This window comes from Phytophthora ramorum (assembly GCF_020800215.1).
Source record: "Phytophthora ramorum isolate Pr-102 chromosome Unknown Phyram_PR-102_s0007, whole genome shotgun sequence".
Taxonomy (NCBI): Eukaryota; Oomycota; class Peronosporomycetes; order Peronosporales; family Peronosporaceae; genus Phytophthora; species Phytophthora ramorum.
Genome location: NW_027150653.1, coordinates 2,673,614 through 2,691,324, shown reverse-complemented (window position 1 = coordinate 2,691,324; position 17,711 = coordinate 2,673,614). Strand labels below are relative to the sequence as shown.

The 17,711-nt window shown below is 52.6% G+C and overlaps 5 protein-coding genes across 5 annotated transcripts; 2 read left to right on the top strand and 3 right to left on the bottom strand.

Moving 5' to 3' along the window:
* Positions 1-2,306: 2,306 nt before the first annotated feature.
* On the top strand, positions 2,307-5,087 carry KRP23_8887 (PAX-interacting protein 1; the record flags this gene model as incomplete). Its single annotated transcript, XM_067894386.1, has 1 exon — positions 2,307-5,087. The coding sequence occupies one exon, from the start codon at positions 2,307-2,309 to the stop codon at positions 5,085-5,087; it is 2,781 nt and encodes a 926-aa protein (XP_067743825.1).
* A 2,412-nt stretch (positions 5,088-7,499) lies between these two features.
* Positions 7,500-7,955, top strand: KRP23_8886 (uncharacterized protein; the record flags this gene model as incomplete). The annotated part of the gene is made up of 1 exon (XM_067894385.1): positions 7,500-7,955. The coding sequence occupies one exon, from the start codon at positions 7,500-7,502 to the stop codon at positions 7,953-7,955; it is 456 nt and encodes a 151-aa protein (XP_067743824.1).
* Positions 7,956-8,109: 154 nt separating this feature from the next.
* Positions 8,110-10,071, bottom strand: KRP23_8885 (PAX-interacting protein 1; the record flags this gene model as incomplete). The annotated part of the gene is made up of 2 exons (XM_067894384.1): positions 8,110-9,662; positions 9,735-10,071. 2 exons carry the CDS (start codon positions 10,069-10,071, stop codon positions 8,110-8,112), a joined length of 1,890 nt encoding a protein of 629 aa, XP_067743823.1.
* A 104-nt stretch (positions 10,072-10,175) lies between these two features.
* On the bottom strand, positions 10,176-11,174 carry KRP23_8884 (uncharacterized protein; the record flags this gene model as incomplete). The annotated part of the gene is made up of 3 exons (XM_067894383.1): positions 10,176-10,526; positions 10,592-10,762; positions 10,824-11,174. The coding sequence occupies 3 exons, from the start codon at positions 11,172-11,174 to the stop codon at positions 10,176-10,178; spliced, it is 873 nt and encodes a 290-aa protein (XP_067743822.1).
* A 4,270-nt stretch (positions 11,175-15,444) lies between these two features.
* KRP23_8883 (putative mitochondrial-processing peptidase subunit beta, mitochondrial) lies at positions 15,445-16,921 on the bottom strand (the record flags this gene model as incomplete). Its single annotated transcript, XM_067894382.1, has 2 exons — positions 15,445-16,260; positions 16,337-16,921. The coding sequence occupies 2 exons, from the start codon at positions 16,919-16,921 to the stop codon at positions 15,445-15,447; spliced, it is 1,401 nt and encodes a 466-aa protein (XP_067743821.1).
* Between the last annotated feature and the right edge of the window lie 790 nt (positions 16,922-17,711).

Sequence of the window (17,711 nt, the reverse complement as noted above, 5' to 3'; positions counted from 1 at the left end):
TTAGCCTAGATGGCTTTCCGACACCAATTGCTTCAGGGTGCGTGCGTCCATGGCACGGCGCACCCAAGCGGACGCCGTACGTGTCCACGACCACGTACGGATCGCAGCTGTTCAGGTATGTGAACCTGACAGCAAGGTCTATGCAGACCATTGCCGATGCTCTCTCACAGAGAGTTGGCAATCGCTCCGGCGGCGTATGAAAGCATTCGACGCCCCTGGAACTAAATGTTCCTAGGGATATTAACATCCCCGTACACTCACGTGTACTACTGGCAACCCAGCGTTGCCATCACCGATTCGAGACATAAAGTCTCTCGTAGGCTAAGCCTCCATGGTGTGCGCCACCCGCACACCCGTCACGGAGACTCAACTCTCCCCCCTCTGGGGAACCCGCCATTACTGGTGGCCGGAGTTCCCTCGGCCACCTGGTCGCGGCTTGCGCCAGCGACCGTTAGGCCCTCGGGGTTTGAGGGATGGGTTCTTCCCCACCCCAGTCGAAGGACACACACGTTGGTAGTGTCCTAGTCCGCCGCATTTATAGCAGCGGACCAAGCCAAGCTCAGCAGAGCTCAAGTCCATAGGCTCTGGCTCGTTGTTCGCGACGACAAGTTGCGCAACAACCGGAGTACCAGCCTGCTTATGGCTGTACTCCTCCTGGAGGGCGATCTTAATCGCCTCCTCCATAGTGGATGCATGCACGCGGAATAACTGCGTGCGTGCGGGACCGACCTTCAGGCCGTCCGTGAAGACCGTCGTCTTGACATCTTCGGGCAGGGGGTTCCCCACCAACGATGATGCCAACGTGCGCATCTCTTGTACGTACTCGTACAGTTCGCGCTTCCCTTGCTTACAGGCAAGGAAGCGTGAGCGCTGGCGGAACGCGTCGTTCGCCGGGAGAAACGCAGCGCGAAGCCGCTCGCACAACTGTTCCCAGGATGCAAAGCATCCAGGAGACGTCGTCTCCAGCGTGTACGCCCAATTCTTGGCACGACCGCTTAGGTTGGATAACGCGAACGCAACGCGAAGTCCCTGATCCGAGATGAGACCCGCCCCCATGGCGATCTCAACTTCTCGGATCCAGAAGTGAAGGTTTTCACCTTCCTTCACTTCGAACGCAGGCACAGCCAGCCGCAAAGGCTTCGGCTGGACCGGCTTCGGCTCGGCCACAGAGGCCTGCAGGTTTCCCTGCACGTGAGCAATGAGCTCACGCTCATACGTGTCGAACGCGTTCACGCGTTTGACTTGCTCGGCTGGCGTCACCGACGCCAAGCCTCGGAGGACATCCCTCCCAAAGATGCCTCCCATCTTTCGAACGGACTCGAACTGCGAGTCGTTCAAGTGAGGAAACTCACTTCGTTCCATAGTGGCTCAGGCTTTGAGACCACAGAGGATTCAGGTAGTCCAATCCTACCCGCGTAGGCGTGGATTGACTACAAGTGCTACCAAGTGTGACGGGGCACACAGCACCTTGCACAGAGGAAGTGCTAGAGAGCGTAAGCTCTCGGTGAACAACAAGTTCACGGTTCCCGGTCTAAGGGAACCGACTACGACTTAGACGGTAGGTCTAAAGACTGAATATATCTTATAGGTGAGCCAAGCTTGATCCTTACAATCTCTAAGTCAACTATAGTAAAAGCTAAACAAGTGCCCAATGGTTGGCTCACCGCCAACCGGTACCACGTACCATGGGCACAAAAGAGAGACATCCCGTCACTCTTTATGTAACATGGGTACACGTCGGTGTACCCCGTTATACCGGGTCTCGGTTGACATCAGACTTCACGGTTGCCACCGTTGAGTCTGGCCTCCGATACAAATTCCAACATAGACGTCGTATACGGGCCACAACCCGCCATCTAAAGTCGTCCGCGTAGGTCATGATGCAGCGACAATTGTGTGAATGGTTCTGGCGTGTTGGTGGCGGGCTGAAGCAGGTATTCCACTCATTTATACCGTTCAAAAGCGGCAAGACGGAAGATTGTCTCTACAACAGGCAGAACAAACCTACTCCTTTGCTACATTTCGGACTTGGTCGTTGCTATCTCGGAGCTTATCTCTATTTCGGAACCCCTATCTCGGGATAGGAGACCTCAAGTTTGCCAAAATGGATGAACACCACAATAATACGTAGGAGTGTAAATCTGAGTCATGAGCTATAATACAAACGAAATAGGGTGCTTCGCACCATTGATTGGCCAAAACCTTTTCCGACATTAAGGTTTTGACCAATCATATGCTGAAATTTACCTGGAGCGACGTTTATTTCGTTGGCGCCATTTTCATTAGAATAAGAACAAGCTCCACCCATGCGAGCGCAGTGGGAAGGAGACCTCCGGGTGTTCTTGGAGGAAGACAGTGAGTATGTGCACTTCCTCGAGATTTTTGAGCAGGACCTGGTTCGGAAGCTGCGGTTCAAGCGTCGGGCGCGAGACGGACCTCTCGTGGACAGCGTCGCCTTTGACCGGTTTGTGGAAACTGCCGCGCAGCTCCGATACTTCCACGTGCTTTTCCAGTCCAAGTTGAAGGTGGTTTTGAAGCCCCAAGGATCAATCGAGGGAAAGTGCAGTCGTTTCGTGGAGATTCTGGCGGATATGCTCAGCGCCCTGCGCGCTCTGTACGGACAGCTTTCCTACAGAAGCGAAGTCACCCAGGCAGCGCTGTCAAGCGCGTTGGAGAAGGCTGATACAGAATGGGACGGAACGCTGCTGGACAAGTATCTCGATGAGCAGAAACTAACTCCAGAGAAGCTTGTTGCTCGCCCGTCAAAACGGTTTGGCGAGTTGGTGGAATTCGTCGAAGCACTGAGTAAGACTCTTTCGGAAGATGACGGAGAGGAAACAATGAACAATAACAGCGACACAGGAAGTGGAGAGAAGCTGAATTATGCTCCTCAACTTATCCATATTGTCCAGGAAAACAAGAACTATATTCACGTCGCCAAGACTGACGCACGCGAGGAGGAAGAATTAATTGCATTGCAGACGTGCTTTCGTGGCGATGGAGCAGACATTTTCAGTGATCTGTCCAACAACAAGCTGTTGTTGGACGGAGAAGTGTTTCTGTCGCTCTTGGGTGCTCAAAATGGTTCCAGTGGTGAGAGTGCTACTGCTACGGATCAGGTCAGGCACCATGAAAAGGTTCACGTGCATTGCTTAGAGGACGGAACGCTAGTTTGCAGCAAGCGGCAAGACACAGACTCCGGGACTATATTCTCAATCCAACACTGCTTTCGGCTGAAGCAGGAAACTACGTTCCTGGAATCTGTTCCAGCCAGTGTGCCTGTACTGGATCCCTTAGGCGAAACGCGTGCATTGGCGCTGATCATGCTGGACTCGACGTTTGTATTTGCGTGGGAAGACCCGACCGAGAGTCAGCGATGGGCGGATACAATTGGAGGATTTTTGGAAATGAATGGGTCACGGAGTAATGCACTTCATCAAGGACGAACGATTCGCGATCTTCCTGTTCCAGAGGAGATCATTACTCAAATTAAAGATAAGGACGTGGCCCCGACAGATTTTGCATCCTTTTACGATGACCACCTTCCAGGCGTTTTCTGGATGCCGCCTGATATAGGCTCGGATCCAAACAAGGGGAAATGGGAACTGGTTGAAATTGTCTTTTTCGCTAGATGGCTGTTGGTTTTCAAGCTCCACGGATGGAAGGGGCACTCATTTTTGTGTCAATTCGATTCGTCCGCGCCGGAGATGGAGATTGGCGAGCAGCCGCGAGGAAAGAAAGAGTGGAGCTTGGTCATTTCGAATGGAACTGCAGACCACCTCACGCTTGTATCAAAGAAGCGAACAAGAATTGACTTTTGGTTTGATCAAGTATGGAAGGCAGTTGAAAGTGCTCAGCTTGTGGCGAGGCGGGCGGAGAGAGAGAATACAGAGCGGCAAGAGATGGAGGAAGAAGAGGTCCAGACACGTAGCCAGGGAAGCAAGCGGGGCGAACAAGCTGGTAAGAAACGCAAGGTCAGCATGGTAGCCTCCGCCGAGCAAGGCTCAACGGAGGATGTGGATGAAGAGAAGAAGCGGAAAACCACATCCAATGCAAGCCCAACAGGTTCCATTGGCTCCAAGCCAGATGACAAGACGGATGAAGAATGTGGTGAACTCGATAAAAATTCTATGAGAATCTGCGTTGAGGAAGAGCGAACTACCGCGCCACCGGCAACAAAGAAACCCAGGCGTTCAACAGCCAAATCGAAGCAAAGTACTCGAACGGACGCGGATGAAGAGGGCAGCGCATTTGCTGTCACTGCATCACCTGCTTTAAAAACGCCAAAGCGAAGGTGGCTGAAGAGGAAATCGGAAGACCCCTACGATACCGAGTTGGTGCCGACTCAGCTTAGCCCGGCTGGCCCGACCGATGAGTCTGCTAGCGAGATTGACGCTACGCAAACGCCCGCTAATAACGAGGTTCATGCTGAAGGCGAGTTGAAGGAGGTGCGGATTATTCTCACGGGCGTGGAACCCACTGCTTCGATTCGGAAGAAGATTGACTCGATTGTTGGCGCAGTCTACGAAGAAGACGTCGAGAGGGCAACACACATCCTTGCCCCCAAGAATCAACTGAAGCGTACTGTGAAGCTACTGTGCGCCATCTCGTGTTGCTCTCACGTCTTGGACGTGCGATGGTTAGATGAGTCGGCTCGCGTGGGGGCTCCCACCTATGAGCGAGCGCACTGTCTTAAGGACTCCAAGGCTGAAGCGAAGTGGCATTTTGACCTGGTGAAGACAATGTACGACTTCACCTCGGAGCAGCGACGACAGCTCTTCGCCGGCCACCAGGTGTTCATCACTAACCATAAGTCGGTGCTGCCGCCGGTGAAGGATCTGGTGAAGATCGTGGAGTGCGCCGGTGGAACAGCCGTGATCAAGGGCAGCGCAGGCCCGAACGACGTGGTGATCACAAGCGAGGCAGCGCTGGCCACTGCCTCGGTGCGAAAGGCGCTGACGCAGGCGAACCCGCAACGGATCTACTCCGCCGAGCTCATTCTGATCAGCATCCTGCAGCAGCACATCGACTTCGATCAGAACCATCTTGAGCAGACGGGTGATGGCGGAAGTCGCCGGCGCAGGTAGAGATGTGTGCCAGAATTGACAAGCAAATGAGACCTTGGTCGGATACTATCCGACGGATAAAGAGAATGCCTGTGTTTTGGCGTGCTTCCTCTAAATACCACAACTGCAGACTAGTGGTTGACTACACGCAGGGTGAATGCGCGCGAGAATAAGGTGCTGATCATGAAGCCGCAGCTAAAGCTGCTCGTCGCGAAAGTGAAGAAGAATATAAACAGCAGCTTGACGTCTGATTTTGGGAAAAGTAACCCGTGTGCCCCTAGCGTTTGGAGTATTGCTCCTAGCAGTAAAATTGGCACGTAAGCAAGCACCCAACCAGCAAGAAGTTCGCCATTCTGGGCTCCAAGGATACACATGAGCTCTCGAGACCTCGTTTCCTTTTCCATGAGAAAGGACACGATGACACGCGAGACGAGGTACAGGTAAGAGAGAACGAAGCCTATAGGGAATACCAACGCAACCTTACCGAAGAATGGTGCATAGCGAAATGCTTGTGTAGGAATTCCATAGACGGCTGCACCGTGGAAAGACTGGGTGCAATGCGCAGCGGTACCAAAAGCGTTTCTACACTCAATGCTGGAATGGTGTCCACGGAGACATTCGGAAGGCTCACGGAAGCCATTTCAGTGATCAAGTCCTTGACGGTGCTCAGCAATGTGAAAGCTGTGCCGATGAGCATATCATTCTCCGCAGTCGGCGGACATTTTCTGTCTGCTGGCGGACTTGACACGTTCCACCAGTTGAAGCTTAGCTGTACATTCCACGCCGGCATGCAATTGAGAAAGCGTGTTAACAATGCCTACAGAGTCATGAACGTCTGCGCATTTATCATCCACAGGGATCGATAGTAGTCGTCCAGTTAATATCGGACATGCTTGCAACAGGGCAATTATTATCGATGAATAGCACTAATAGTATTACTAAAATTACTATACGACTAGTATAACAATTATATGGCATTGACTTTAGTAGAACTAAACGCTTTAGTCGTGTGTATTTTGAATAATATACTAATAGTATTCCGTATTAATATACGACTAGTTGCATGAAGGCTTTTGGGATGGATACAACGGATGGGCTACCGTTTACATTAATTTGTTGATTTCTGTCGCACTGCTGAAGTGCGCTAAGACCGATTGTTGCTTGAAGATTTGGAGGAAATGCCCCCCTGCTGTATTGTGATTGCGGGCTGTCTCCAGTAACGATTATTGCAGTAAAGCAGAACTACATGTATTAACATACGACTAGCATAATGAATCTGATAAGCGCGTTTATTAAAGCAACATTAACCTAGGTTTTGCACTGTGACGACGGTGATTCCCAAAGAGCTGACAGACACCGAGTAGCACGCCAAAAATCTCTGTTCTAGTCACGCTACAGTGATCAATCAGACATCAACTGAATGGCGAAGCTCTATACCACCGATGACATTGAATATAAGAAGCCTGGTGAAGCTAGCAATGCGCAACAGAGAATAAAAGACTGTTTTTAAAGTAGAGCCGCTCTGTCAAAACAGTGAAGTTCTTCTACAGCATTTCATATTTTCAGCTGGGTTCTTCGTCATAAGTTTACTGAGAACGCGTGCAAATAACGAGATCAGCATTATGCCATAGTCGTGCTGAGATTAAACGGATAAAGTGAGCAAATGCCAATGTTGATTTAGAACTAATAGTATTGATAGTTAGTACTATTTCTATACCATCGCTCCGTTTTGGTACATGTAATAGTACTAAATACGAGCGAAGGAGACAAGTACCGTACATGTTGAGCATATCGATTAGCATGCGCGACAATACTACGCCCAATATATCATTTGTCACATTTAAGATCAATCCAAATCGATACTGAATGATACTTCAGAGCAAAAGCGACAACCAAACATCGCCGTTGCTTTCGCAAGATGGCTTCCTGCTATGGGTGACGCCAAGCAGTGTCACTTGGTTAACGTATGGCGACAAGCTCAAGTCGTGCATAGCAACGTTGAATTTTCGCGCCGGCTCTGTGCGGTGTACCGCCGACAAGAATGACAAATGGGTAAGAAAGCCATTAACAGCATCAGGGGTGGCGTCTGCGAGGGCATGGTGGTCGGTGTTTCATACCAATGCGAGTGACCCACGGGTTATGAGTGACCACCATTTTCAATATCCTATCCGTTCGTGTGGCGCCGCGTTCCTGCCTTTCAGCCTGCCCGTTTCGAGCGCCCATTTATTTGATGACAATGTACCCATTTATGAGTATTCAATACTGCGCCATCTTTTTTTTATTTCCGCCAATAATATTGCGAAAGGCGGTGAGCGACCGTTGTCACGGGGCTCGATTCACCTTGAATCGCCATTTACCGAAAGACCTGCTCCAGCGCAGATGACCTCGTCGTCGCGATCAAGCACCACGCGCTCACTTCAGATGCAACAGCCCATGACCATCGGACAGAAGTACCCGTACGGCCCCGGCAGCCGCCACCACCACCATAACTACCCGCCGCCGCAGCCGCGCACACCGCGCCGCCGCTCCTGTCTGCGAAAGGAGAGTGCCTTCACGTGCGGGGGCGCCGCCCGCGGCTCACGTCTGGACGAGCTGTCCGCCACCAAGATGATCACGGTCAGCTATTCGGCCGAACCCAAGAAGTCGCTCTCGTTCGCCGACCAGCGCGGCCAACACCTGGTGCTGGAGCGCGAGTTCTGCCCCGCGGACGCGCCCGTGTGCTATTGCGACGTCCCGATCGAGGTCACCGTCGGCCGCCTGACACGCCGACGCAGCAGCAGTCTGGACAAGTGGATCGAGGAAACTGTCGCGCGCCAGCACCTGCTGTCAATGTGCGTCGTCTCGCTGCTAGGCTGTGCGCTGCTAGGGCTTCGCCAGACTGCCAAGTAGCAGATAGGCATCCCGCACCTCCCCGTGCCCCAATATTTAATCATCGTTAGTGCATCACTTTTCGTGTGCAGTGTGCATAAGCAACAACGTATTAGCAATAAACGCGCCACACTACCTGCCACGTACGCACTGCCGTTTCCGTTCTGAGCTCGCATTATTTTCGGCGTTTGGTGGCCCATGCCTTGCCGATCGCTGGCTGTTCCAGCCGGTGCTTGTCCAACTCGACTCGCTGCAGCAGGATACTGCTTAAAATCAGTTCCGGGGAGAAGATCCGCTTGAGATTCGCATTCACAAGCTGCTTTCGCACCGTAGCTGCGTCCAGTGCCGCCTCGCTCGTGATCACCAGGTCATTTACGCCGGGCTTCCCTTTTGTCGTCGCTTTCCCGCCAGCGCACTCCACAATTTTTACCAGGTCCTTCACCGGCGGCAGCACGGACTTGTGGTTGGTAATAAATACACTGAAGCCAGCAAACAGACGCTGGCGCTGCTCCACGGGGACGCCGTACATGGTGCTCCTCAGATCAAACTGCCACTTGCCTTCCGCCTCCACGTCGCGGAGGCAGTTCGCTTGCTCATCAACCGCCGCGCCGACCCGCGCCGACTCGTCCAGCCAGCGTTCCCCCAGAATATGTGTGCAGCACGAGATACCACACAGCAGCTTCACTGTGCGCTTCAACTGGTTCTGAGGAGCAATCACATGCGTGGCCTTCTCAATGCTGCTCTCGTAGACCGCGCCCGGGATCTCCTTGATCTTCTTGCGGATTGCAGCAGTGGGCTCCAGCCCTGTCAAGACGATGCGAATAGACCTGGCTTCCGCTTGTGAACCTGCGGACTCGCTGTCCGTGACCGATCGATTGCTAGTCGTCCGCTTCCGACTGTGGCTTGATGCAGACGTCTTGCGCGTGGAACGCGGTGTCGATCGCAACGCAGAGGCCTCGCCCAGCTCAGCAACTTCAACGGAAGGCTGGCCGTTATCATCACTAAGGCTTTCTGCTGCTCCAGCAATTTTATCAGACCCGCTGCGCGGTTTCGTTGAAGCTTGTTGCTGAAGGCCTTTATCGCCCTGCTTCGGCATTTTTTTCTTCTCCACCAAATCCTCCTGGTCCAAATTGTGAGAAGACACTCCAGCCTCGCTATGGCGAGATCGTTTTGACTTCGCAGGGCCACCACCAGGGGGTCCACTGGGGTCTCGCTTTGAGTTGCGGAGCGGCAACCTTGTTTTGAGTGTCGTTTCTGGAGTCGATAGCGATCGGTGCATAGTCGTCACTTTAGATGGAAGTGCTTCCTCTTTTGCACCCGCCGTCGAGTAGCTTGCGCTTTTAGTAAGACGCAGCGGCATTCGGTCTTCGGGCATCGCGTCCCCTTTATCACAGACTACTTCATTCGGTTCACCTTCGATCTCAGTCTCCCCACCGCTACTTTCCGAGTCGCCACGAGTCGAAAAAACTAGGGATGCTCGAAAGGGGGCACGAGGTTTGTACAGTTTCTTCTTCACAACCTCTTCAATTTGATCTCTCTGCTGGAAAGAAGCAGCGATGGAGGATAACCCAGCAACAGAACCGTCCTGTTCCAGCATGTCATCCGACATGTCCGAGTCTGCATCGTCGTCACTGTTCCCCATTGAAGCGTTGCCACCGTTTCCGACGGCTCCACCTGCTATCGGCAACGGCACGGCTTCCTCAAATATCCTTTGAATCGGTTTGGGGCCTACGAAGCATCCAGAACTCACTAAGCCACCTTCCATCGCTTAAAATCCTTCTCAAAAGGTACTTTGCGTACCGTCCTGCTCCTCGGAATTTGTCATCCGGATCTGCGTCTCCTCCTCGTCCAACTCGTCTTCACCGTGCTGACTCTGGTGGGGCCCATCATTTTCCTCTTGCGAGGGTGTAGCAGCTACGAACACTGGCGCGCGACGTTCCCCTGGCGGCGCCGTCCCTTCCGTCGCTACCTGCGTGGCCTGGCTATCTCGTTGCGTCGGTTCCCCCTCCAGCTGCGGCAGCGCGGCGCGCTTGCGGTGGTTAGCCGTGTACCATTGCCCTGGTGTGTCTCGAAACCCCACGGGGGTCTCCTGCCCGGATGAATCCCCGTCAAACATGCACGCCATTTCGCCAGCCATACCGTCACGGTCGAGTCAGGTCAAGAGTCACTAACTGATTCAAGGTAAAAAAGTATTGTATGTGGTATTGTATGTGGAGCCCTCATAGGTCATTAAAGCCAGGTTCACTTCAGTAAAATGGCTTCGAGCTCGTCGCGTTCGGCGCTGGAGAGCATGTCGAATTGCCACACTTTGGTCTTCTTCCTGCCACTGCTTTTGCTCGCCTTAGTGGCGGAAATGACGACGGTGTAGCTCTCGGCGATGTCCTTCGAGGACGAAAGTGACCGGAACAGGCCCTTCTTGGACGGCGACGGAGGGCTGGCCTTCCCAGTGTCCAGCGCCGAGATGTCGCTGAAAGCGATGACCGACGTCTTGGCGGAGCGTGGGGACGATGGATTCGGGGGCATAATATGCAGGCATTTGTTTAACTTGTCGACCACCAGGTGCCTCGATGATCGAGAACCCGACCACGCCGCCTGAAAATTCGAGAGCGGGGCGTTAGCAAAAAGCTGATTTCAAGGAAACTCAAGGCTCAATTTACCATGGTAATCATGAACGTCGATGAGTTCAAGGCGGGCTCCTGCTTGATACTGGATAAGCCGACCTGGGCTGTGGCGCTGATGGCATCCGCGGTGCGAATGGATAGCGCTGGAAGTGCTGAAGGAGGGACAATTGGGTTTATCTGCAGCGGGGGAGGGCGCATTCGGGATGACTAAGACAGCAACATTTGTCAACTCAATAAACAGGAGCCACATTCACTCGCGCACTCATACCTTTGTCGTGGGAGCGTCTTCTGCTGACTCCACTCCGACAAACCTGACAGAGGATTTTGCAACAGCGGGGGATGCTTGCTCGGCGATATCTGAAGCAGTATTCGACACCGAGGTTGGCGGTGATGCTGACGTGGCGTGGTGATGATAATCAAGGTCGAACGTGAGAGTCTTCTGTATTCCTGCAAGAGTTCCTAGAATCCCGATAATGTCATTCAGCGGCAATGCTCGTACATCCACATTATCGATCGCAATAAGGCGACTACCAATCGGAACCTCGTCATTGGAATCACTCTTGGCCACGTTTGTGGTGCACGCGATGTTCTCGAGGGAGCTGTCGAATTCGATTCCCATGGGAGATTTAGAGATTACCACATGCTTCAGTCCAGGGTTGCACTCGGGACTAAGCATCTCTTCGTAAGCTGAAGTAGTAGTGCTGAAAGTGATCACCTTTTCGTGGGATGCGAATAATTGCAGAATCTGACTCAGCTCTGCAATCTGCAGTGAACTGACATCGAATCCATCGATTGCAAGTATCTCGGAGCCATTGACAACACCTCCGTGATTGAAAATGCGAGTGGGGCCACGGGCGGGATCCTCGTTCGCGCGATCGACTGCTGCTCTGTTGAATGTGGACATTTTCAGATCAATGCCCAATGGGCCGGGTGGAAGTCGGATACTCACTGTACGAGAATTACACTCATGGAGGTTGGCACGAGTTGAAAATTCGAGCTCTTTAGACACCGAGGATAACTTCTGCAGTAACCCGACGGTTTGGCTCAGGGTCAAACATGACACGTTCATCTTGTTGATGCTTCGGAGTATGGACCCAATTGGAACACGACAGCTTTGTTCGATCACTCCTGGCTTACCGTTTGCCATCGGATTGAATCCTGCCACCCGAGCAACATCATCCTGACCGCCGTCGAATTTGATTCCCAATGGACCTGGAAGTACGCTGATGGCCACCAGTTCGTTGGTTTGTTTCAAACACTTCATTAATGATGCATTTGCAACCGCGATCTGCTTCGAAGTATGCCGTAATTTTGAAAAGAGCTTCGAGATGTCGTCAAGTGTGTGCTGGTGCACCTCGAGCCCGTTGATGGCGATGATGTAGCTCCCAGGAACGAAATCTTTCAACTCCTTGCACGTTGGGCGATCAGCATCTGCTGGGGTAGTGAACCCCGTGATTCTAGCGTGGCTGGGGTCACTACTGTCTAGATTCAGTCCCGATGGCCCTGCATTGATCTGCAGTATATGACATTCCGGCAGGATTGCCGCCTCTCGGTGGTAAAAAGTAAGAACTTTTGGATATGGAGTTTGATTCAGCAACTCCACCGCATCAAGCCGATTCATGCTCGTAACATCGGTGCCATTAACACCAATTAAAACATCTCCTTTCACAACTTCATTCCCGGCAGCGGCACCAATTGAAGCCACCACACAGCGAAAGTTATCAGTGTCAGCAATAGTGACATCAGCATCATCAGAAAAAATCTCAAGTTGAGAGAACCGAGTGCAGGTGCTGGGAGTCATGCGATACAGAACGATCTCCTTGTCTTGCTCTTTCATTCCTGCCAACACCTTTGTTACCTCTTCTCGTGGCAGCCTAGACACATCTGCCCTGTTGATGTTGACTATTTGGCAGCCACGATGAATATTTAGGCAGGCTTTGAAGTGGTTTGTCGGTTGAAAGTCTTCAATGATGGCACCATAGCAAACAGTATCACTAAGAATCAGTCCTAGCGGTCCACTCGAGGTGCGAATTAGAACCAACTTTTCGGGATCGTAGTTATTGATGCTGCGCTGCGCTTGGTGATACCGAGCGAACTTCAGGTACCGCTTTTTCGCCGCTAGCCTTCCCAGACGCGCGATGACCTCAGACAAGCCAGAATGAGTGATATCGTCGCCATCAACAGCTACTAGACGATCGCCTTCACGAACCGCCTCGCGCAGAGCTACAAGTCGTTGTTTATCGCTATCGCTGGAACCTCCTTGGTCATCAGCAGGAATTTCAAAACCACGGACAACAACAAAGCCACGTTCATTTTCAACCAGCAAGATACCCAGTCGACCCGCAGGAGCTTCTGCGACGAAATGCTCGCGTCCGAACTCGTCCACATCCATTCTATGCCAAACAGTGCCAGTTTTGGAGTGCTACAGTTGTGGCGTTCAGTCTTGTTGCTCAACCGCCAGCAGTATTTTAGCACTTCACAGGACGGTTCAAAATACCCCCCCCCCCCCCCGATAAATATAGAGCAGGAGAATGGAAACCTCAGAAATTCGTCGTTCAATCTTACGGGTTTGTTTGTATGCAATTCGCCATTCATGTTGAACAGAGTGAAAAACCAAAATGAAAAAAATGCGCTTGAATTCGTCGTGCAGCTTGCACGAAAACACTTGTAGGTCAATAGAAATGCTTGGCGATTGTTTGGTGCAGACTTTCGTGCAGATGCATATATTTTTGAAAATAGCCCTGAACTCTGCCTTGTGAGGTGTTGGCCAAAGTCTTATCCCTAACGACTTCTACGAACCACGTTTACCCTGCTCCCATTTACGTCGTCGGCCAGCCTACTAGTGCGTTATAACGGAGTCCCGCTCGTCGTAACCCACAAACTGGCTGCTAAACTCGATGTCATTGGCAACGTCGTACTCACGCATTTTTACTGGTATGCCTGATCAACGAGCTAAGCGGTTCCCATGAATTCTCGATATCCTGGAGTCCTTGTCACAAAACAAACACCTTCCACTGCTTAGTGATATCGTTGAAGCGATGTTCAAACAGGGCTTCCACTATCAGCGTGACGCCTTTCTGAGTGATGTGGCCCAGCCGTTCCTCATTGATCTCTAGACCGGAGTCATCATATAATATGAGTCGGGTATCATGCACGTCATGATGATCATCTATCATCAACTGCTCAACGATAATGGAGTGGTATCGGATCTCAATGATACGAAAAGGCCCAACCCACGGAACCCTCTGCTTGTTCCCGTCGAATCTCTCCTCAACACGTGACCATAACACAAAGTCACCATTCGTGAAATTGTAGGGCTGACCTTTCTTGGCTGTCATCAGGTAATGGCGCTGTCGCTCTTTCTGGTCCTTTACCACCGCGTGAAGTGCATGCAGTACGTCGCGTAATTTGTACAGATTGAGGGGAATCGACCTGTTTCAAGTCGAGCGGTTTGCTCCTTCTCTAAGTAATAGCAGTACGTCAACCGGTGTTATCGTAGGTAAGCCCGTGAATAATTCCACCGGAGCTGCGTTGGCGTGTAATGCCACTGGGGAATTATTAAGGTTGTACTGTACAACTGGGAGGACATACTCTCAATTCCTGGTGTCCAACTTCCACTCCAGTAGTAGCACCTGAACCACTTGCTGGATGTCGCGGTTTAGTCTTTTCACGGTGCCGCTTACCCACAGCGTATAGACCGAAGTAAATATTTGCAAAGCACCATCAAGTAATTCATAACTTGTTTTTGAAGTGGCTGACCTGGTCAGAAACCCAGAAAACGAATCGCTTTACCCAATCGAGTACCGCTGCAACTACCACACTGCTGGTGGTCGTATCACACGGCACTAGCTTGTAAAAATGCGTTAATTCATTAAGGACGAGCACACAGTGGGCCGATCTATAGTTTTGTGCAGAACTTCGTTGCGAGTGACAACACCCAGCGGCTCACTACATGGTCGCTGTATCAGTTTGCGTCCCTCCACATCCTTGCAAAGGAGGTAGGCTCGTTGAAATCGTTTTGCCAACTTAGCCACATCGGCAATTGAAAAGTGCTGCTTGAGGTGACTTGCTCACCACGCTGCACAAGGTGTCTAGCCTGAGCAGAAACCCACAGCTTCCCATCTTTGTACAATTCTCTGTCGTCGTTGCCTGACAGATCTATCGTGTCATAACGCCAGCGTTGCTGCTGCTCAGCCACTTCTGCACGTTTCCCATCCGCCAGCGATCTCAGCGTCGTCACTATCCGCTTACTGCGCGTTCAAAACCTTTTCACGGTTGTGATCGCATCAGTGGTCCCCAACGTGAAACTAGATCCACCCATAGTTGTCACACACGCTGGTATGCTGGATCTCGTATTTGTGCCCAGCCAGGCACATTGCCCACCGTTGCAACTTGCCACGGATGTGCTGCTTAAGCTCCTAGTGGGAGCAGAAAACTTTGATCAGGTCCATTTCGATGACTGACCAATTGAGTTGGGCCCCCCTCTGCAGAGGGGCTTGGTCACGCACAGGCACATCCAATTGTTAATCAATCACTTGGGTGAGGACCATTGCCCACCCAAAGTGCAAAGCGTCTGAGCACATGACCAATGTGGCGTCGGGGTTTGGGAGCGACAACCTAGGCAAGCACATCAAGAGAGCAATCAATGTCTTGGAAGCCTCCTTAGTTGCCGGAGGCCACTGTATCCGCACTCTATGGTGCGTGAGGGCCGTGGTGCGCTACCATAATACGAACACAACGCGTTATGTAGTGGATTGATTTTTCTTTCCATTCGTTCGTGTTCCCCTGAGGTAAAGTGGCGTCCAGCCCGTCCGCTTCCCCAAACAGAAACTCAACTTTCAGTCCCTCATTTCTTGACAATGTCCGGATGCAGCGGCGACACAACCCGATTAGTATCGCAGCCAGTACGAACGACGACGGATGAAGTTGTAGTCCGGCAGCTCGTGGATAGGGCCAGTCGCAGCCAGGGCGTGCTCCTTGTCATTGATGACCTCGTCAGCCGTCTTGCGCACAGCGGCAGCGTCCACGGCATCAATGCGGGCGAAGATTTCGGCGGGGGTCATACGGCGGCCGTACGTCAGCATCTGGCGACCGATGTCCTCGCAGATAGGCGACGAGCCGTCCAGCTGCATCAGCATGTTAGCCTTCAGCTGCGTCTTAGCACGCTCAACCTCCTCGTCCGTGGTCTTGTGCACAAGGCGCACGAGGGCCTCCATCGTGTACCATGTCAGGTCGTTCAGCTTGTACTTGTCCCCCACAGCGTAAACACCGAACAGACCAGTGTCCTGGTAGCACGTGTTGAAAGACATGTACGAGTGGGCGAGCTCCTTCTCAGCGACCACCTGGCCGAGCTTGGACGACATGTTCATACCGGCGCCTGAGGTGCGGTCCCAGCTGCCAAGAAGCGTTTGCATGATCAGCAGGGGGAACGAGTGCTCGCTGGTCCAGCTGAAGCCCTCGAAGGCGATGGCAACGTGAGCCAGAGGCATGCTATCGTCCTTGACACGCACGTCCGACCCGACGAAGCGCACGGGCTCGAGCGTGGGGGCCACAGCCGGAGTCGTGGGCAGGTCGCCGAACGACTTTTGGGCCAACTCCACCAGCTGCGAGTGATCCACAGCACCGGCACCGGCAATGACCATGCGGGGGGCGGTGTAGTGAGTGGCAATGTAATCCTGTAGGTCCGACTTCTTGAGGTTGCGGATCTGGATACACAACAGCAGCAGTCACACGGTCAGTAACTCCAGTCAACTTAGCTCTCTCTACGCAAGCAAGACATACGTTCTCAATGGGGCCGAGGATGGTGCGGCCGAGGCCGTTGCCCATGAAGGCGGTCTCGTGCAGGCGGTCGAACACGACCTCCTCCTGCTGCTTGTTGACCTCCTCCATCTCGCGGAGGATGACATCGCGCTCGCGCTCGATGGCGGCCTCGTCCAACTTGGAGTTCTGCAGGATGTCGCTGAGGATGTCCATGGCGCGGGGCACGTCCTTCTTGAAGACCTTAGCGTAGTACACGGTCTGCTCGCGGCTCGTGTAGGCGTTCAGGTGGCCGCCCATGTTCTCGATCTCGAGCTCCAGCTGCTGCTGCGTGCGCTTGCTCGTGCCCTTGAAGGCCATGTGCTCCAGGAAGTGGGCGGCGCCATTGTTCTGCGCCGTCTCGTAGCGGGAGCCGGCGCCGATCCAGACGCCCACGGTGGCCGTCTCGCCGTGCGAGCCCTCGGACGCCACGCGCAGGCCGCTGGGAAGCGTCGTCACCTCGGTGGCCGGCGCGTTCAGCACGTACGACGGGTAGTTGGATACAGCAGCCGCCACCGACGACTGCGCGCGGGCGAGCGGCTGGCGCACGAGGCTCAGCTTGGACATCATCTTGCTGTCTTCTGGGGGGCGGGCGAGGCGCTTTGTGCTGCTCTACGAAATGGGAGGACCACCAGCACGCTCGAGACCCCACGTTAATAGGGCCGCGATTTCCGACTTTTAAGGGGAAACCCGAAATATAGAGATTACTCGTCTTTGTCTCCGAGAAGTCGCTCCCTGGGCCTTACAAATATACCATACTGGGTGCAGGCTGCGGAGTGAAGAGTTGAGGGATACGTGATGGGAAGATGAGTTCTATTTTCATGCCAGAATATGAAATGTCCACACTAAATGCAAAATACCGTGATAATCTCCATTTTCTGGTGGTGTTGCCCCAGTGCTCGCACCATGCTCGCACCATGCACTTCATGTTATGAAGTTGCACACGCCAGTGGCATTTGCTGTCGTTGCGCATTGCTTGCATTCACTAAATAGTCAAACACAGCTTTTGCTCGTCATTTCACTTCCGCGACACCGAGTCGTTTTCAGAGAGAAAGCAAGCATGGTGTTCTTCGTAAGCGGACACTCAACTTTATCAATCAGTGTATTCTGCTCTGGCGTATATAGTGATGTACGGCGACCCAGTAAACATTTACTACACAGTTCGATACGTTGATAGTATTGTAGCGCTGAGAAGAGCTGCTGTTATTATACCAGGCTGGCAATTCCATGGCATCTACGCTGGGTGTGTGATGCTTATAAACCTGGTGCAAGAGCTACAGCAAACTCTAGATGCTTGCCGGCGCTAAAGCATCGTTGTCAGCCAAATTCCACGGTGATAGATGTACTAGAATACCGAGAA